This window comes from Seriola dumerili, unplaced genomic scaffold (assembly GCF_002260705.1).
Source record: "Seriola dumerili isolate Sdu_G_001 unplaced genomic scaffold, Sdu_1.0 BDQW01000192.1, whole genome shotgun sequence".
NCBI classification, from domain to species: Eukaryota; Metazoa; Chordata; class Actinopteri; order Carangiformes; family Carangidae; genus Seriola; species Seriola dumerili.
Window position 1 is genome coordinate 668,912 of NW_019174447.1, and position 20,988 is coordinate 689,899.

A 20,988-nucleotide genomic window follows, 5' to 3' on the forward strand; every position below is an offset into this window, starting at 1 on the left:
AATATAGCAGCAGTAAGCAGTTAGTCAATGTGAAATTACAATTTTTTTTTTTTTATTAAAATCTAATTCATGTGTCCAGCACTGTTTCATACTATGTGGTAAAGAAGGGACACATTAAAGCCACATTAAAGTGAAGTCACAGGATGTGAGGCACAGTAAAACGTGATGGAGTAGCTCAGACTTTCAGACACATCTTTATTAAAATGACCCTGCAAATCTAACATACAAACAGCAGACATAAAAAAAAATCTTCCAGAATGAATAAACAGAATAAACAGCCCTCCACTGTCACAGCACGTTTCCTTCAACTTCACAGACATCGAGCAGAAACTGGGTCCAGACAAACTGACAGTGTCACTGCTTCATGAATATGGAAATAAAAGACTAACCGAGCTCCTTACAGTTCACATCATCCCAGGCCGAGGGAGAGAAAAAAAAAAAAAAAATCACTAAGGTAATCTGATAACATTGAGTGGCACGGATTAGTTGGGCAACGCAGGAAGCTGCAACTTTTAGTGAGATCAGATCAATTAAATGCATCAACTGTGTGCAACAATATCAAGTGGAATATTTCAACAGGAGGAAATCTAGCTAGATGTCTGAGGAGTCCCTGACCTCGTTCAGAACTTGTGCCTTGGTAGAAGGTCAAGGCGGTGTGAGTGAGGGTCTGCTGAGGGGAGGGGTCATCTCAGTACTCATCTCCTGGAGCCTCCATCTTGTAGCCGTTCTCACTGGAGCCGTAGCCGTCAGCTGATGGCACCGATTGCTGGTCCATCATCATTCCATCCTGACTGTACTCCTCCATGTGTGGCGGAGCTCCCCCCTCATCATCATTGCCCATGTCATCCTGGGGGCCCATGTCATCTCGTAGGGACCCATGGCGCTCTTCCCTGCGGTCTCCTCTGTCTCTCTCCCCCCGCTCCCTTTTGTGCTCCCTGTCTCTGTCTCGGTCTCCCCTGCGCCGGTCTCTGTCCCTGTGGCTACGCCTTCGGTCCCTGTCCCTCTCTCTGTCCCTGTCTCTACGCTCCTCCATACCCTCCCCCACCTCTCCTTCATGTTCCTCCAGCGTCCGCTCCCCACCCTCAGGGGCCCCGTCTCCCTGGCTGACGTCCTCCCCATCCAACCCCTTGCCTCTCTCCCTGTCCCTCTTGCGATCCCGGCTCCTGCTCCTTCTCTTCCGGTCTCGACTCCTCTCCCTGCTCCTGCTGTCTCCTCCTGCTGCCCCCCCACGCTCCCTCTCTCGCTCTCGACGCCGACTACTACCGCCGCCGCCACCGCCTCCGCCGCCACCAACGCCACCGCCGCCGCCGCCATCCTCTCCTCCTCCAATCTGCCTCTCTCTCTCCCTCTCTCGCTCCCGGGAACGGGTGCGTCGACGGCGTTCACGGGATCGGGACCTCCGACGCTCTCTGTCCTTGTCCCGATCACGCTCCCGGCTGCGCTCCCTCCGTTCCCCACGATCCCGATCACTGTGAGGAGTCAAGACAAATTGAAGACCGTTATACTCAGATTATACAATTTTTTACCAAATGAAAGGTCTTCCCTGATAGGACTCACCCGCCTAGAGGCCGATCGTCGTAACGCGACGCATCATCTCGCCCAGAGTGCTTGATGTTGACATCGGCTCCACCTCTCCTCGTACCACCCAGTCCACCACCTGGATCAGGAAACAAGCAAAACACAAGTCAACTGTGTGAATAGTTTAAGAGTGGACACTGGTATGTGAATGTGATACATCCATCCCAGCACTATGTAACCTGCAGTCAGGCTGAAGATAAAACACTGACCCACAGGTAAAAATGATACGAAACTTAGACACCAGTTCATACTAAAACTATACAAGTTAAAAAAGGGGGAAGTTTCCATGGCAGCAAAGACTCTGCACATCCATCAACACTTAGGGAAAGTGTGGAATTTGCAGGTAACTCCATCTGGTATTTTTGCTGGAACATATCTAAGACCTACAGAGACTCACCCTGTGAACCTACAGGGAGAAGCTGAAATAGGCTCAAATTTTAACACGTGAGCCACAACAACATATTTAACAGCACTCCTTTAGATTCCTGCAGAAACCGAAGGAGGCGTTAACTACTACACTCCACAAAAGGAGAAGGGATCACTTGTAGAACAGAAATCTCCTCGATACTGAAAAGACTAACTCCATAATTACACACTGAGCATGTGTATCCTGAAATCAGCAGAAATTGACATTTTCACTTTGTCATTCTGGGTTAGAGTGCTGATGTTGTCAATTTAAAATTGAATCTACAACATAATTAACTGCACAAAAGGTGTGTACACTCGTGTGCATTTAAAGAAAATATCAAGAAAAAGCAGGAACAGTATAAAGGTGTCAGCTGACCCAGCCTGCGAGGGTGCCATCCTTTGACCGTGCGTCCTCGTTCCACGTCCACCAGCACCCGTCTGCCGTCGATCTTCTTCCCATCTGCGTGTTTGTAGGCGGCTGGAGGAGAGGAGTGGGGAGAGGGAAGACAGAGGTGAGATGGAGCACGACCACATCAATGTGGCCAAGGAAACAAACAGTGCATTATGATACTGACCAGGAGCAGGCGGGGCCGAGATGGCTGCTCTCTGGGTAAAAGCCGAAGGATAATGGGAGTAGACTTCCTTCCACCCGATGAGTGATATGTTACTTTAAACACCCAGCTTCAGTTTCACTGTCTACAGTCAATAACAGTGGTGTCTAACAGGTCAGGTCTGAGACTGTGTGGATTCTTTATATTTATTACTACTGAACAAGCAGAGCGACACATTCCTCAGTCTCTCACAGGTTTGACTGTGATGAGACGTCGACTCACATCAGATCTGTATTGATATTTAACTCCACCCGCTGGGACTCTGTGGTCAACTATAACTAAGAGCACTGCAATGATCACAGGTGTATGTAGTTTATTCACCACTTGTGACAATCACCTGAGTTAGGGTTATCCCTGACCCTAACCCATATAAAGTCCTGACTCTTGATTTTGACTTTTTATATCTTTCAAATTATTGATCATTAATTATTGATTGTGCACACAGAGCAGCAGGTCACTGGTCATGCTAATTAAATGTATCTGTCTGGCACCATTAAAAGTACATTTTCAATTGGATTTGATGACATGGTGGTCCACTCTGTTGTAGCTTTAATCTTTATGAGAAGACAACATGATGAAGACGACGATGAGGAGCTTTTATCAACATCCGGCTCATTTCCAACCTGGTGTACGTGTCAGACTTGGTCCCACCCCTCACCCTGTTACACCACACAACAGTCTGTCAATCCATCCTGTATGATCGTAGGGGAGATCCAGGTGGTTCATCCTGTCTGCTACACTGGTCTGATGTGGAGGTGGTCCCTGAGGGGAACCTTTCTGAGAAGAGGGCCTTACCAGAACCCATCAGTTACAGCAGAACCTCTGAGGGCCTTACCACACTCCCTCACTCTTCCTGTACAGTGGGTGGTCTTACCATATCCCCTCACTGACGACTCTGTCCCTGTCTGAGGGCTTTACCAAACCCCTCAGCACCAGAATACACATACTGTCACAACACCTATCAGGGGCCTTACCAGAACCCCTCCACTGAGGATGACACCATCCCATCCAATGACAGGGCCTTACCAAACCCCCACCTGTCCTACCAAAACTGACCAACTGAAACAAACAGAAACAGAAACAAACAGGGGGCTACATTCCTGATAGGAACCAACTCATGTTTGTTTTTAACTTAAAACTGAATGAAGTCGTGTTCCTGACTCTGACCTGTGTTGGATCTACAATGACCTGAGATGTGTCCAGTGTCTGAAGCTACTTAAAGGACATGAAACTGTTTCTGTAACAGTCTGATCATGAATTCATCTGTGAAGCTACGTTCACTAGACTCTACCTTTACTTATATAGTGAATAAATCATGTATGAATTAACCCGTTAACATTTACCAAGAAAATTGCCCTCATCTGCCTTTTCTGTTAAAGCCAGCACAGAGTCAACCTGTCAGGTGAGTTGTGAACTCTTATCTACATGAGACTTGTATGAAGATAATTAAGATAATTTGTCTTTACAACCTGCCAGCCTCCTGTAGCTGCTCAGGGAGTGAACTCTGATGATTTTAATGGTTCCACTGGTAGAGCGAGCCAACAAGCTCAACAGATAATGTTCAGCTTCATGCATTTACACCTGGCTGTGCTTTGATTGACACTGACATTCAACTGAACACTTGAGTTGAACAGAGACAATAAAGTCACGTGATCACTTTACAGTTTCACCCATTGACAGTGACAGAGTGAAGTTAACTGACAGACAGAAGACTACTGAACCTCTGCACTAAAACTCATCAGTATCATTTTACTCTAGGTCACAATCATTAAGTATCATGACAGTTCTGTTCTTTTTAAAGAGCCTTCAGATCTGTGTTTACATATTCAACTGCTCTGTAACAAGACAGACTGAGAACTGGATCCAGAAGAAGCTGGAGGACTGACAGCTGCGTAACAACACGTCTGGATTTCTGACCCCGTGTCCCTCCATACAGCTGAGTCATGGCTATAACAAAGCAGTAACCTCCGTAACCTGAGGTGGCTTTAACATAAAGGGCAGAGTCACTGGGCAACATTGAAAACATTACTGGTCAGGGGTGCGTTCAATGGTCAAAGCCTGAGATCCCAGTGGTAGTAATTACACTGAAGCTGTTGAGGGCTTGAAAGACGCTTTACCCATTGAACGTAGCTCCTCTTCCCTATGTAGGAGATGGAGGGTGGAAAGAAATCTTACCCATCATACAAACCCATTATACCAACCATATACTGAGCTGTGGTAGTAGGGTGTAGATGTATCATAACCATCATCATCTGCCAGCCAGCTCTGGCCAATAGCCATCACAGATTGGCGGCTGCAGTGGCAATGAGAACAACACACAGTTAATATACCGTTGAGCCCCACATCCCCCCGCACCTCACCCCTGCTGTCACTACATAACTGTGATTCAGCAACTCTGGTCTTGAAGAGCTGATGGACTGATCACCTATGATGGTGTCACTGAGTCACCAATCATTATCTAATGAGACTGAGGCAGAATTCACTGTGGCATCACCACCAGCTTTATATGTCTCACTACTGTGGTGAAGCTGGACTACTCTCACCATGACCAGGGTTGGAGACCACCAGTAAAACTAAACAAGCTCCTAGTCATACAAAAGATGGGTTTCATACAGTCCTGGGTAAACCCCGTTCATTGCTCGGTGACCAGTCTGACCTTGTGCTTACCATTACAGTCCAACCAGGAGAGCTGCTCTTCCAGAGCCTGACAGTTAAAACACAATGAGCCCTTTGACAGGCAGACATGGTCAGGGTCACAGAGGAAACACACACTTCTACCTCCTGCTTCTTTTCCCATGATGCCCCACTGAATGATGCAACTCCCCTCCTCAGCCAGACTATTAGTCAACTGACGACACGCATAATCACAGACACACACATCACACAACCACCAGACGTAGATTTCAACATGCAAACATTCGTCTCAGCTCATTAGGTGGTGGTCACCTTAGACAGAGCTGCCACCCCCCTATCATTACAGTAACATCAGAGTAAAGGACGGGGGGGTCAGCTGAAGACCCACCCTGCAGGTCACAGATCATCATGTGATCACACACACAAAGGTTGGCTCAGAGCTCTACAGTGGTACTCACAGTGCATGTCCCGTTCATGCTCATACTCAATGAAGGCGTAGCCCCGAGGCTTCCCTGTCCTCTTGTTGTAGACGATGTAGATCTGGAACAGATGGAAACATCATTACACATACAGACCTACAACACCAGCTGTGTGTGTGTGTGTGTGTGTGTGTGTGTGTGTGTGTGTATCAGTGTTGTGTTACTTTCTGACAGAGTCAACCACACACCAGCTTCCTAGTGTATCCTAGTCCATCACAAACATTTACAACCAAACTCTACTTCAGATTGTGAATTCAAATAAATAAATAATAAACAGAGTGCTTCTTGTGTTTTGGTGCTCAGGTGTCCCTCAGGTTTTAGGTCAAGTTTTGAGTGTGTATCGTAGTTTGTACATTTACTGCAGGTGTTTGAAACAGCCGGTCAACATACCCGTTTGATGGGGCCATAGACCTCAAACTCACGGCGGAGCTTGGACTCTGTGGTATCATAGTTCTACAGCAGAGACAGAACACTGTTAGACATCAGCCATGATTACAATAATAACAATAATAATAATTAAACTGTGTGATTCTTAACACTCACCACTCGGGCAACAAACAAAGTCTTGAAGGCATCCCCCTGTGCATTGGGGTCATTATGGGGGTCCCCTGGCAAAATGCAGACAGAACAACAGGATTAGTTTAAACCGAGACACTATACTCAGTGAAAACAGGATGTCATGGAAGTCACCATGGAAACTTACATAGCTTGAGTTCTGTTTCCACCACTGCTTGTCTCCTCTCTATCTTCTCTCGCCTCTGAAAAGCAAAGGTTATAACAAAGATGCTGATTTAGGATAACTGTCACAACCTGAATCCCCAATGAAAACTACAGCCCCCTTCTACGAGAAAACCAGGGGATGTGCCCCAAATTCATGATTTCACATTTTACAGACATTCTGTGGCCCCTCTCTCTCAGAGCTGTGTGAACACCAGCACCCTGTTCTGTAGAGGTCACAACAGCTGTCTGACCAGGTCCTGTCATGTTTCTGAATGTGGTCAGATGAAAGACGGCAGCAACACAGCATTCAACACAGAGAGAGAAAGGCTCTGTGACGCCTTCTAAGATCACTATAACTCATCTGTAATCATCTGTCTGAAACTAAACTAACTTTAAACAGTGAAGGAGCTGTTTGAAGCTGCTGAGGAGATTCTGCTCAGACCAGACCCTCTCACACACAGAGATTTAAATATCTGCTACAACCACAGTCACAATCTGACCAACTCCCAGTTTGAGCTGCAGGAGTTTCTGAAGGAGCCAAGAATCCCATCGGTCTCAGAACGTGATTCTGAGACAGGAATCAGAGTAGGAAAGTAATCAACTCAGTTTCAGTAACTCAGTCAGAAATTTCTCATCTCTTCTCCAGGGTGGCTGAGACTTCTCCTGCTCTGTTTTTAGTTTTATTCTCCTCCATTTTTGTCACTCTCTTCTTCTGTGGTGGTTGGTAAACCACTTTAAAGGAGCACTACTGTCACCAACAGTCACCTTCACATCACATGAGAACATGCTGCAGTCCTGCTGCCTGAATCACTGCGAAGCAGCTGATATATTGTTATGTCTTTATCTAGATTTGGACATGCCCAATATTGATATCACAAAAGACAACAATGAGGACAATATCAAATTTCCTGCGCTTAATTTTTACTGTTGCTAAACTTAAAATTTTAAATCAGCGTGAACCTACAGTGATATTATATCACTATCATGTGATTTGGCAAAAGATCAAGATATGAAACATTGTCCATAACATTAAGCCTTAAGCTTGAAGATGCCTCAGTAACCTGCAACCTACTGTTATTTTAGATACATTATGTTTTTATAAATAAAATTTCAAATATGAAACAGCCGTTTTTCTTATAATTGTTTCCTGTCCTGATTCTTGATGTATTCTTAATTTTCACTGCAACTCAGTCTAAGGTAGACCAGAGCAGGGGGCTGTTTCTCAACTTAATCCAGGAGGTCAAGTGGTGTAAAAATGCCTCCTAAACATCAATAGCGCCAGGGCCTACAGTGATGTTAAGGTGCCCCTGGCACAGCTGTGCCTGAGTTCAGACATTGCTTTACAGCTGGGTGTGATGGTTGCATCACAACGAAGATCAACACAGAAAAAACTATTATCCAGTGTTTAGTAACTGATGCTAAAGCACAGGATGGACAGTCTCACAGACAGCCATTCAAAGCTGTATTACACACACAAATTTCTGTAGCACCTGGGGTTAGAACCACAGTTAAATGTCCCCTTTGCTGGGTACACATGGAGGCCCCTCATGAATAACACACCTTCCTCTCCAGCCGCTCCTCACGGGTCTCTGCCCTTGTTGGTGGGGGGGCATCTCTGGGATCCTGATGACAAACACAGAGTAGATATAGCACTGAGGAAGAGGAGGGAATTAACCAGAGCATTCAGACCATTACACAGGTTAATGTTCACCTCGAAGTGCCTGATGAACGGAGCGATGCCACTGTAAGGCTGGTTATGATGCTTCTCATGGGGCAGCTTTTCCAGCTGAGGCAGGAACGGTATGGGGTCCCGCGGAGCAAAGAGGGCCAGCAGATTCGGGGGGAGAAACTGTGTCATCTTTCACCTGGATAAGCAGTAACATGTGTGAGTAACACGTCCGACACTGCAGGATGCTGCCGGTACACAGCGGGCCAAAGCCAGCGGCGGAAGGACAATTAGCTTCGTGTGCTAAAGTTCGTCCTCCGTGACGGTTCCGCCATGTGGGCGCTGTGGGCACCTTTAAATCGACCAGGCAGCACTTTATAAACGCACACACCATCAAATTTATGAACAGACGCCTGGTAACAAACGTTTTCACTCAGGATTTAGTCTCTTAGTCGCCCCGTAGTTAATCGCTTAGCATTAGCCACCCAGCTTACTATGCTAACAAGGAGCCACGAGTCCGACTCTTACCGTCTCTCCTCCGATGTCTGATAAATGTCACACCATGGACCAGGGGAAGAAGCGTCAGATATATGCAGGTCTCCCGGACCAACTCACGATTAAAAGGAGGATAAACAACCACTAGAAGCGATCCGCTGGGGGGGCACACACCGTGTTGCCGCAGCTAGCTCGATGCGTGCGAGTATCCTCTGTTCTCAAGTAAAATGGCGGGCTGCCGTAAAGAGACGACGCTGACGTTAACCTCAGCGGACGAAGCACAGCGCCGCATCATTACATCGGCGATCGTCGGGATTTACCTTCTGTATCGCAGTTGATCGCAGAGAAGTGTATTTCAGTCTTAAATATTCCGCTCCAGACGGTGATCGTTGGTCAGGGTGACGGGTACTTCAGGTCTGACAGGAAGGTCTGACAGGCTGTTTAATGACCAACAAATCCTGTTAAAGCAACCAAGCTCTTCTTGGTTTTACTGGGAACTATTGCACTTTTCCCCATTCCTACTACGCATTGTACATTTTGTATTATTTATTATATTTTAAAAATATTATTTTCACATTTTTATTGTAAATATTTTGTTGGAAAACTTTCAATGTATATTTAAGATATCTGACCTGCAGTACTTGCTTGGCTTCATCTTTTTAATATTTTTTTCTTATTACTATGTTTATTGTTATGAACCATAACACTAAAACAAATTCCTCATATGATGTATTCTGTCTCCAGACCAGTGTCAGCAGCCTCCCAGCTCCAGAGCTTTGTGAAGTACTGATGCAAACACAGAAACATTAGGGCTGCACAATATGAAAAAAAAAACATATTGCAATTAATTTGGCTGATGTTGTGATATGCAATTTGGTGGTTTCATTTCATTTTCACTGAAAAAAAAAATGATGTGATTTTTGTCAGTTTTGTACCAAACAAACATGTTCCTTTACATCTGGAGAATATGATTTGTAGGCCAGGGTGTCTCCGTAGCACCACAACACTTATGGTGCTAACAATGCTCAACAATGTGACACATTTGACCTTTATCAAAAAGAAATTGAGCTCCTACAATTTGGATATTGCACTTGGCCGTATTGTGATTATATTTCGATTAATTGTGTAGCCCTAACAGCAACCAAACTAAACGAATAAGACCACTCAACTTTACTGGTTTTCAAGCAACATTTATATTTTGTTGGTCAAGTCATTTTATAAAGAGATTTAGCAACTTTCTCAACCTCAGTAACACATGCACTCAACAGAGACGGCAGAATGACAGAGCTGAGAGGTCAGTGTGTCTGGACCATGACAGCTTTGTTTCCATACTGTCTGAGACAGATGGGGTGTAGTGTCCTTCAGGGTTGTACAATATATTTTAATGTGTTCAACTGGGTATTACTCCTCTCCTCAGCTGGGATTCGCATATACATGGGGATGGGGAGGACAAACCAGCATGGAGACCTAATCCACTGCTGCCGAGAAACATCCTGTGATCAGTACCACCGCTGTGAAGCTTCTAAGGAGACAGTCAACAAAAACTAAACGCTTCACACAGGTGGTATGTGTTGCAGGGTTGGAGTACTGGACTGTATCAGATCACACAGGTGAGCATGACAGCATCCACCTCTTCAACATGGTATATGTGATACATTTTCTAAATGAGACATATTTACAGTGAGATCACAGAGAGAAGGGAGATCACATAAAAACAGACAGGTGGCTATGAAAGCAATAAAAATATCAGACAAACAATCAGAGGGTGGCTCAGGTCTGAGCACAAGGCGGAGTGGTCTCCTCTCAGGCAGAGGAGTGTAGCACTCCTGGCTCCCTGTCATCCCTCTCCTCCTCATCCATTTTACGTCCATGTTTCCGGAAGTATTTGTAGCGCTGCACGTAGAGCTTCACAAGGTTGCTGACTTTGACCGGGTTGATCTCTCCAGTGCGGCTGTGGCAGATCTGAGACAGTGACACAGTGAGATCACACAGCTTAGTTCAATGTGAAGAGTTTATACTTTGTTCACATGGTGTCAGTGTAGGAGCAAATATTTACTACTGCTGCAACATATACAGGGAGAAACACAAAACAATAAGACACAACAAACAGGTTATGACTTTAATTTGAGTCAAATCTTGAACTGTCATGTATTCCTTTGTATGTTTCAGTGTGACCACAGGAATGTGTGTGTAAATAAATAAATAGACACATTTACATCAAAGAAAGAGGGAATATATAAATAAATAAATAAATAATAAGAACTGGTTAAAAAGGGAAAAAGTGAACCTTTTAAAATGAACTGAATTTATGTATAAATTTGTCCTAAAATATGAACAAACACAATCTATTTTAACTAATAACACAAATCATAGTGTTGTCCTCGTCCATATTGAAAACATCATTCAAACATTCAGAGTGCAGCTGGAAACCGTGTGTAAACCCCTTGACAAATGACAGCAGAGACCAAAGAAGCAGTGTGAGCATAGATGATAAATAAAAAATAAATTTATGGTGGTTAATAGTGACTGGCAAAAACAAATAAATCAATGTATGGGAAACGATTCATATTCGCATTTTCATAGTCAACATCGCCGATTATGGCAACTAATCACGGCAGCCCTAATAGTGTCATTGTATTGTTGTGTCATTGCCTCTGGAAGGGTCCAGTCCAATGACATGTTTTTAAAAGCATCTCTCAAAATCCATGTAGCGACACTAAATTACTGCAAAGTACATTCAATTGGATGGACACAAAGGTACACACACACATACTTAACTCATCAGTGTTTTTCTGTTGTTGGATGTGTACTGACCTTGTGCACAGCTTTCCTGAGGATGTCTTTGTATTCATCCTTGTTGATGTCTTTGCGTTGATAGTAAGGTTTGATGGCAAGCTTCACCTCCTCCACTGCTCGCTCCTGGGTGTGCAGCTTCTTCAGGTACTAAGTCAGGGAACAGACAAGTTAAACTAACAACACATTATAAAACACATCCGTTTTATCTGTACAGTGCTGTTACAAATAGTTAAAGTGCTACACAAGATTAAAAAGAAGAAAACACATCATACAACGCTGTGAATCTGCAGGGGCAGACAGGCTCATATAGTCAGGCCTTTGTTAATGCAAACACTTCTAGTGTGTTTGATAATCAGAGGTCAGCAGTCTAGTGTGGGCGTGGTTAGTGTCCAGAGAGGTATATGAGTATAGAGTGGGTGAATAACTCTACTTCCTCTACAGTTCAGTCGACCACCAGCTTTAACAGGTGGAGGCCAGACCAGCTGATGCCGTGTTACTCATCTTCTTTATCTGTCCCATGTTTTCACTTCTTACCCAAATATAAAATCAATCACTCATATACTTAAAAATATGAATATGTTACATAGTTAAAGCTCCTATAATGAACATATGCTGTAAGACTGAGTATCGTCAACTTGTTCAACTAATTAACAAGATGATAATTTAGACTAAGAAGATTTTAGGTCAGGTTTCAACAACAACACTGACCCCTCAGAGTCCTGTACTACGAAGCCGGATCTGAGGTTATCGAGGTCACTTCAGGTTTAACTCTTGGTTTTCAGTCCTACGATGGTGGTTCACTACCGTTTACCGGGGTAAACCACCATGGTAACTGATGCTGAACTCCTAACCTGCTCCGGGGGATCAGATCAAAATCTGTCAACAGCCAAACTACTGACCAATCAGATACCTGGAAAAATTGAGTCATCATTCCTACAGGATCATTACAGGGACAAAACAGTTTACTGATCAATAACCAGTGATCAATAAAGATATGTAGATATCTTTCCATGTGTCCACTCTGGTTTTAAAACAGAGCCTCTAACAAACAGAGGAGAGTTTATCACTAAATAACTACATAATAACTATTCTAGCTTCATTTGACCTGAACACAGATTCTTTAATGGACAGGATTCCTGACAGTGATGAAGCTTTTACTCTCCTCTTCATCACTGCAGCTCAGAACAACATGAAGAGAAATAAAAACTAAACCAACAATGATCCACACACTGTTCAATATTTCCATCATTATGAATGAACATTTCAGTCAGACTGACTCATCAGACATCAACTACTTCTCTTTTCTCTCTCTCCTCTCTGCAGCAGAAACAGTCTGACATGAACTCTAACTGTTTTATCATAACAGTTTGTTCACTGACTGAAGAGAAAAAACCGAGTAAGAAACTTCATGATAATTCATGCACTTATTTACCATATATCCTTAGTCTGACTTTAATAATTAGAAATGATTTCTAGTGTTTCTCTTTTATTCTAGTCATGTGATCATGTTGTTACATTTCACCTTGTTGAATTTCTCTTTATGACATCACTATAACTGAATTCACCCGCAAGTATCAGTAACAGTATCAGTATCAGTATCAATTCATGATTCTGATGATGTTGCTTATAATTAAAAACTCTTCCTCTTTCACATGAACGAGCTCGTACCTGGACAGGTAAACCCAGGATTAACTCAACCAGTTGATAACCAGCTTTGTTGTACAAGTTATCAGGAAGGAGAGTGTAGGTTCAGTTAAACCAGATAACAAAAAGTTCTCCTGCACATGTTGAACTTGCTTCATAGTACAGGCCTCTGTTAAACACTGATGAACACCAGGCAGCAGCAGCACTGGGATGTGCCTCATAAACAACCCTGACACGTTGATGAACTTCAACTGTACCTTGTCAGGGTCTTTGTTCTCACTGTCCCATCCAGTGTCACCAGAGCTCCCAGTCACTCCAGACAGTCCCACTGGCATGATGGGGGGTGGGGTCTGTGCACAACCGCCACTCATGGAGGGGTGCAGGTGAGAGGGTGGGGTTTTGGTGCATCCAACCAATGGGAGGGAGCTGTGGAGGATGAACTGGGCTGGGCTCAGACAAGGAGGCGGAGGGATAGAAGGAGGGGGAGGGATCTGTGAGGAGGAGGAGGAGGAGGCAGAGGAAGGGGGAGCGTGCTGCTGAGACTGGCTCTGATTGGCTTGTGAGAGAATCTGCAGGAGAGACATGAGAGAGAGATGACACAGTCAAACCAGGTTTAGGTCTCATTCATTTCTTTGCAAGATAGAGAGAGACTCCTTCAACCTGACTGAACTCATCTTTTTCAACAGAGCAGATGTTTGACCCGTCAACAAACGGGTAGCTTCACCTACAGCAGGGAGCTCCACAAACACAACATCCTGAATGCTTCACAGTGACAAGCTTTTCAGGCTAAGTGTGTTTGATATGTTTGATGTTTCACAGGTTCTGTTGCGTTTATTTAATAAAAGGTAAAGGAGGCTCATTATTTCTGCTCTGGCTCATTCATTCAAACTCCTGAATTTATTTATTCTGAATATGTAAAAACAGGTTTATGTCACAATTAAAATAATCAGTAACTCCCTCAAACAAATCATTTGTCAGACAAATGAAAGTTCCCACATTCAGAAACCTGAGCCTATCCAGAAGGTTCCTGTGAATTTCACCTGACTGTGCACAGAGACTCTCACCTGGCTGGTTGCTTGGATGAACTCTTGTGCTTTGGCTCTGCTGGCGATGTTGGCCTCCTCCATTTTGAAGAGCAGAGCAGTCACTGAGTGGAAGAAGGACAGACGCGTTACTTCAGGAAAAACACAAAAACATGTTCTCACAGTCTACTTTTAAATGAGGTGACAACGAGTTTGTTTAATGTTTAACCTGAACAACATGTGGCTGCTTGATCCCTTCGTCTTTCTTTAATGTACAACTCAAACTACAACACAGTTATGCAGAGTGACTGGTTTCCACCATCACAGTGGTCATTCTGAGGACTGGGTGCTGTCTTAAGAGGGGTGTGTCCAAAACTGACCACAGTAAAGTGACTGTACAATTCACTAATTTAGGATTAACACTAATTTAGTGTTAAATAGTTTCTAAAGAGGCTTGGAAAGCTTAAAATAACATAACAACATGAGGACAGACCCGAGCCTGATGGAGGTATATTGTGTTCATGCAGGTTCGCTCACTGACACCAGAGTTATCAACTAAGATCTAATGTTACTGAGCTGAGGGTCCTAAATGACCCAAGACAAGGACTTCAACAAGCCACTGGTTTCAATTTGTTTCACTGCACATGATGAAGTAACAAGCTGCAGACACCTGAATGAGGTAAACATGTCTCCTCTGACTGCAGTAAACCTGTGACCATCTGCAGTTCAGTGCTTATCAATCTGAAAAGTCTGCAGTATTACAACACAACAATAATAAAAAACATGTTGATGGTGTCCTGTCACTCTTACATCGCAAGTGTTTTCAATAAAATGAAGTCAGCAACTGAAACTAGTGAAAACCTGGATTTTATGGTGCAGGACTTTGTCATGCTCCATGAACACATGGCAGACTTCTGCACACCTACTGAGAGAACTCACATGCTAGGACTCCACCAGTTGTGCAGTCCACCCCAGTCTGCAGACTCCAGGGGAGGGCAGGCGCTGCTGGAGGGGGAGGAGGAGGGGGAGGCTTGCTGGTAGATGAGGAAGATACAGAGGAGGAGGAGGGGTCTGATGAAGAGAGAGGCAGAGACAGGGAAGTGAGACCACAGCCTGCCGAAGAGGACGAGCAGGGAGGAGAGGACAGAGACTTGGGTGCATCATCTGGAGGTGGAGGCTTGGCTGTGGGTGTAGACAAGGCGATGCTGAGGCCAGCTCCCTGGGGGGTGGACAGGCTGGACGGACTGGAGGTCGGGATTGTGGGGCTGGTCTGAGTTGGACAGTCCTCAGCTAGAAAAGAAGGGTCTGGAGTCTTACAGCTGCTGTCCACAGTCTGAGAGTCTGGTGAAGAATCCCTGGTGTCCCGCAATGGAGCCATAGAGGGTGGAGGCGTGTGTGGTGGAGAGGAGGAGGGTGGGAGCACACTGGTGGAGGAGGAGGAGGAAGAGGAGGAAGAGCAGGGTGCAGGTCCGGCGGGGCCAGTATGTGGACTGACTGACTTGCTCCCATCTCCACCAGCTGACTGAACATCTAAAGAGGCTCCACCCCAGCTCTCGGATGTGGCCTTCGCCTGGCTGCCGTCTCCAGCCGTTAACCCTGCAGCTCCACCCTTCTCTCTCGTCTTCTTGGCCAGCCGACGGCGGCGCTTGGTTGCCAGAGACGAAGAGGGGGAGGAGGCAGAGGAGGAGGTGGATGTGATGGAGCTGGGTTTAGTTTTCTTGGATTTCAGTCCTGCAGGGTTGGTTAAGGAGGATGGTGGTGCGGCCAGGCTGCTTCGCTTTCCCAGACTGGCCAGATCTTTATTGCGGCTGTTCAGCGACAGCGGTTCTGAGCACGGTTTGAGGAATGGAGACCTGCTCTCATTGTCTCTGCAGAAGACTACCGCAATAGAGCCGCCCACCACAGAACCCCCAGAACTGCCCCCTGTACTTCCTGGACCAAGGAGGTCCATGCCCAGCTTTCCAGAGCCTACTGAAGCCCCCGTGGTGCTGCTCACGCCCTCACGAACTAGCACAGACACTTTGGACTGGAGCTTGCCTTTCCGGCTGCTGCCACTCTCTTTCTTGGACTTACCAGACCGACCCACATCCTTCCTACTGCTTTTGTCCCGCTCTTTGTCCTTTCCCACTTTCTTGGCTCGCTTCGCTGAAGGGAGGCCAGATGAGACAGAGGCAGAGCCTGAGGTGACCGTCAGCGAGGAGAGGCATTTGCTTTTGGTTCTGATGGAAGACGAGGAGGAGGATTCAGACTGTCCGACTTTCTTTAACGTGCGAGATTTCTTTTTCGGGTGATGTCGTCCAGTCTTGGGGACTGTCTTAGTTTTGGGGCTGGGGGCAGGTGGCTCTGGAGGCAGGGCAGCAGGAGGTGTATCCTCCAGGGATGGGTAGTCTGAGTCCAAAGCCTCACCATCCAGAGACAGCACGTCGATCTCCAGTTTGTCTGAGTAGCGGTCTGACTCGTAGCTGTGATACCTCGGAGGTGAGAGTGACTGCGACCGGCTTCGACAGCTGCCCCGGTCCTGCGCCTCTCCGGCTGAGTGCCATTTCCTCTTCTTCTTCCTTTTGTGGGGCTTGTCAGAGTCTTGCACGGGCCGACAGGGGGAGGTTGGGGCGAGTCTCGGGGAGCCGGGTACGGTGGTGGTGGTAGTGGTGGTGGTGACTGTGATGGTTCGCTTGATGGCAAAGAGGTCCGACCCATTGAGGTCTTGGATGGATGGGGGGACAACAGGACGACCGTCCCGTCTCCGATCCCTCTCACGCTGCCGGTCTCTGTCTCCCTCCCTCTTCTCCCTGCTCCTTTTGGAACTCTTTGAGATGCCCCTCTCTCTGCTGCTTGAATGCTGTCTTCCCTTCTTTTCCCTCTCCTTCTTTCTCGAGTCTGAATCTCGATCTCTTTCATCTCTTCGATTGCTACTGGTGCGATTTTGTTCTCTCTCTCTGTCCCTGTCTCTCTCTCTTCCCCTCTCTCTGTCCCTCTCTCTATCTCTACTTCTGTCTCTGTCTTTGTCTCGTTCCCTATCTCGATGTCTTTCTTCAGAGAGGCTTGAAAAGGAGCGTCTTGTGTGGCCCCCTCTGCCTGAGGAGTTGCAGGATCGTGAGGCCTCTGGGCTGCTGTGCCGTCTTTTCTTCCTCTTCCGGCTGCTGCTCCTGCTGCTCCTCCGTCCTTTCATCACCTCCTTCCCGGGCTTGTGTGCTTCCTCCTTTTCTTTGCTCTTCTCCCAACCTCCCTCTTTGTCTTTCCTCCTCTTCTTCCTTCTCTCCTCCTTCTCCCCGGCCTTCCTCTCCTTGCTTTTCTGTTGGTCTCGCTCCTTGGAGCTTTTGGAGGACTTGCGGTTCTTGCTGCCTTGCTCTACAGGAGGTGTGAGAGGGGAAGAGGGTGTAGAAACTGGAGGATGGGAGGGAGGAGGCGGTGGCTGAGGAGAGAGGGGGGAAGAAGCAGGAAAGGAGAGATATCTTTCCTTCCGCCTGCTGACCAGCTTCCTTCTCAGATCCTCAACTCCCACCACAGGCTCGTCCTCAGACTCCCTGTCCACCTCCCAGCTACCCTCTGCGCGCACAGACACGAAGCCGTCCCCGTCCAGCACCCGGAGGATGCGTTCTGGCTTTGAACTAAAGAAGGAGACGTTGGGAGAGTTCAGTGGGAGGATTTCTACAGGTGCTCTCTTATTGCTTCCATCTCTGTCAGCAGCCCCAACGATCTCCCCCTCCTCTATTTCAGAGTGATCAGAGTCTGCACTCTCCCTCTGCTCTCCAGCCTTGGTGGTGCTACAGTCCACTCTCCTCCTCAGAGGGAGCTGGGTGACCAGACAGGGGCTTGGCAGATCAGTCAAAGTGTCAGTGGAGTCTGGTGGTTCTTCCTCTTTCTCCTCCTCATGTCCTCTCTCAGCCTTTCTCTTCACCCCCCTCAGTTTGCCACTGCCGTCATCAGTGTCTGATGCTGGGGAACCAGTGGGGTCAAAGGGGTCATATTTCTCCCCTTCCCCCTCCTCCCCCCTCTCCCTTCCCTCCTTGTCTCCCTCAGTGGGATGGAAAGGATCGTACATCTCCCTCTTCCTGTCCTCCTCTTCAGAAACGTGGCTGGGCTGCACTGAGGTGTGAAGGCAGAAGTCCAGGGAGGTGGTGCTGGGTGTAGATGTGGAGAGAGACTGTGTTGCCTGAGAGGCAGAAGTGGAGGACACCCTGGCCACCTCTGTCCCCTGGGTCTGACCTTTTACATGATTCTGATACACGTTGGCACAGACAGAGGAGGATGTAGACAAGGGTGATGACGGATCAGATGAAGGAGAAGACAGAGACAAGGAGGGCGAGCAGAGAGGAGGGCTCCTGGCAATCTCTCTAACTCCACTTGGGGAAGAGGAGGCAGCAGGCCTCCTTTTGAAGCCTGTTGATGGTGTCAAGTCCATGGGCCAGGAAAAGTGGTGGTGCAGAAGTCAGACAGTGGGACCACAGCGGAGGAACAGAATCCACAAATAAACCTAGTAGAAAGAACAGGACACATTTACCTTCCAATGAAAATCTGACTGGAGATGTTGAAAAATAAAAGCAACAAATTCTGCTCTGACTGCACACAGCTACACATTCAGCACATCTCATGTCCATGACAGGACCCTGTCAGTCTGACACACTACTCTGCTGCTAGGGTTTGTTTGGCTAACAAACAACATCCAGTCGTCCATATAACAGACCAATACACTGCAGAACCAATGCAATCGGCCGATACTTGCTTATCACAGACATATCAGTAAAGCTGTATAGGTCAGCAAACAGGTAAAAAGAAATGTCAGTAGAGAAATGACAACATGTGTTTGAGATTAGTTAGAAACCGTGTCTCCATTGCATAAATTTAAGGGTCTCTTATCAAAAATTAGTTGTTTGTTTATAGTCAAAAGAAATTCATATAACCTGATTTATTTCTACAGGAATCTAAAACTGTCAAATACGGATATGGAAATGTTCTAAAAAGAAAAGGGAATACAACACAACACAACACCCCCAAATCAACAACCAAAACCAGAGAATGTGTGTCTGACTCAGTTTTGCATACAGAGGAATGGGACCTTACAGAAACAGAACCTTAGAGGAGCGGGACTCCTTTAGGAGCTTAATTATGAGCGTCCCTCACACCCAGTAAAACTCTAACAGGTCTTCAGGCGGTCTTCAGAGGGTCCAGTCACTGATGCAGTCTCATCGATTCTGCTGATTCATTCTGGCTTTAGCCAACATTTAAGTGAAGTTACAAACAAAGAGTCTAGGGTGAGGGGAAGAGGAGCCCTTAGCTCATATTAGCTAACACGGTTTTTCTGTCTCTAGTCCATGATTGGCTGCTAAACAGAACATTAACACACTGTTCTGGGGTCCACTGTGCCGTGTCTCCTCTGTCTCTAGTCTCGGTCTCTGGTCCATGATTGTTGTACAGATCATTAACACATTGTTCTGTGTCCTGTGTTTTATGTCTCCTCCGTCTCTTGTTGATAAAGGGAAACTTTGCTGTAGCTGTTACCTGAGCTCACTCTCCGGTGCCGGTGTTAGTATTAACGCTGACGCCGCTGCTCTCTAGCAGAACACCATCGTAGCTAGCGCCGTGTGCGTTACGTTAATAATAAACCGGATTTGACACAAACATATAAATGATCTTTTGCCTCTGAAAAGACGTTTGCAGTGTGTGTGGGGGTGCGTCGGCAGGAGGCATTCAGCTAGCTAGCTAGCTGATGTAGCTTACAGTGGCTAGGCAGCTAAATGCAGCAGGCGGAGCCGTATGCTAACGGGTTACCTTCAGTCCGGTCCGGCAGTCTGCAGTCTCAGGTCAAAGCCTCCGTGTGGGATTTGCTGCCGTCTCTTCTTGAGACATTAAACCGACCGCTTAACACCACATCAACAGCCTTTTCTCTCGTTTTAAAAGCGCAACAGCAGCTCCAGTCCATCAACTGCCGCCATCTTCCTTCCTCTCAGACCGGACGACGAAGGATGATGGGAAACGTAGTCGTCGCTGTTCCTTTCGCTCCATGACAACATGAAGTATTTCAACCATAGGATTTCAACATTAGCGCCTTACAGGTAGATGCTTCACCCATAGGTGTTGTTTCTTATCACTGGATTTAACCCAGTGACTGTGACAGGCTGGTGACGTCAGATCCTCCTTCACCTGGATCCACGGAGCCAAGTGAAGAAACTACGTTTAATCCATGATGTTTAAAATCAGTTTATGATGCATAAACAAACATAATAAATGATTATTGAATTTGATCATTTTCTCTCTTCTATATTTTGATTATGCTCTATTTGATTTTTAAAACTGAATTGCTAATCCGTTTTAAAAATCCATTAAAAAGACTTTTAAATGTGACATTGTTGGGCCATTTGTCTTATTTCACTTCAGGACTGATTTGTTTTCTACTTGTGTTCTTAAGAAATGTTTCAACTAAAAATGAAATGATTAAATATAACTCAGTAGAATTTAGTTTTAGTTAGGCTGAATATGTGCTTGCTGTCATCTGACCTGCTGTGTCAACACTTTTTTAATTTTTTTTTTTTTTTTTTTACAAATTTGATGTAATAGAAAAGTGAAAACATTTGCAGCAAATAAAAACATGATTATTGTTTTTTGGCATAAATTGGTTTTATTTCAAAACTGATTACACAAACCAAGTCCACATATAAAACATAAAATATTAACTTTGTAAATCATAAATATGACACAGTTCAGTTTTATTCCATCTCCAGATGTTTTAACATCATGAAACACAACCAAAACTTTTCTCTCTAATTTCTAACTAAAGCAGCAAAGATATGATGCTGCCACAGAAAACTGTCTGAGCTGTGATCAACTTCTCAACAGACCCTCTGTTTGGCCCTCGAGGTCCCACAGCTGTGCAGACAGACGTTAACGATGTGGAGACAGAGGTGCTGTCATCCAGCTCCATCACACTAACTGACCAG

At 45.8% G+C, this 20,988-nt stretch overlaps 2 protein-coding genes across 2 annotated transcripts; both read right to left on the reverse strand.

Annotated features, from left to right (window-relative positions):
• Window positions 1–166: 166 nt before the first annotated feature.
• snrnp70 (small nuclear ribonucleoprotein U1 subunit 70) lies at window positions 167–8,799 on the reverse strand. The gene is made up of 10 exons (XM_022753699.1): window positions 8,625–8,799; window positions 8,142–8,295; window positions 7,991–8,053; window positions 6,414–6,468; window positions 6,254–6,318; window positions 6,101–6,163; window positions 5,690–5,771; window positions 2,363–2,464; window positions 1,558–1,657; window positions 167–1,469 (listed from the first exon to the last, which is right to left on the reverse strand). Exons 2-10 carry the CDS (start codon window positions 8,286–8,288, stop codon window positions 689–691), a joined length of 1,458 nt encoding a protein of 485 aa, XP_022609420.1. The 5' UTR covers window positions 8,289–8,295; window positions 8,625–8,799; the 3' UTR covers window positions 167–688.
• Window positions 8,800–9,770: 971 nt separating this feature from the next.
• On the reverse strand, window positions 9,771–19,997 carry scaf1 (SR-related CTD associated factor 1). Its single transcript, XM_022753731.1, has 6 exons — window positions 19,823–19,997; window positions 14,993–18,527; window positions 14,096–14,178; window positions 13,289–13,600; window positions 11,406–11,534; window positions 9,771–10,553 (listed from the first exon to the last, which is right to left on the reverse strand). Exons 2-6 carry the CDS (start codon window positions 18,453–18,455, stop codon window positions 10,395–10,397), a joined length of 4,146 nt encoding a protein of 1,381 aa, XP_022609452.1. The 5' UTR covers window positions 18,456–18,527; window positions 19,823–19,997; the 3' UTR covers window positions 9,771–10,394.
• Between the last annotated feature and the right edge of the window lie 991 nt (window positions 19,998–20,988).

Excerpts from the sequence above, each read along its gene's own strand:
- scaf1 (XM_022753731.1), bottom strand. The coding sequence starts at position 18,455 with ATGGACTTGACACCATCAACAGGCTTCAAAAGGAGGCCTGCTGCCTCC. Across the intron at positions 13,601-14,095 it reads TCATCCAAGCAACCAGCCAG|ATTCTCTCACAAGCCAATCA; the intron begins GTGAGAGTCTCT and ends TCTCTCCTGCAG. Across the intron at positions 10,554-11,405 it reads TCAGGAAAGCTGTGCACAAG|ATCTGCCACAGCCGCACTGG; the intron begins GTCAGTACACAT and ends TCACTGTCTCAG.
- snrnp70 (XM_022753699.1), bottom strand. The coding sequence starts at position 8,288 with ATGACACAGTTTCTCCCCCCGAATCTGCTGGCCCTCTTTGCTCCGCGG. Across the intron at positions 6,164-6,253 it reads CTTTGTTTGTTGCCCGAGTG|AACTATGATACCACAGAGTC; the intron begins GTGAGTGTTAAG and ends TCTCTGCTGTAG. Across the intron at positions 2,465-5,689 it reads GCATGAACGGGACATGCACT|CCGCCTACAAACACGCAGAT; the intron begins GTGAGTACCACT and ends CCTCTCCTCCAG.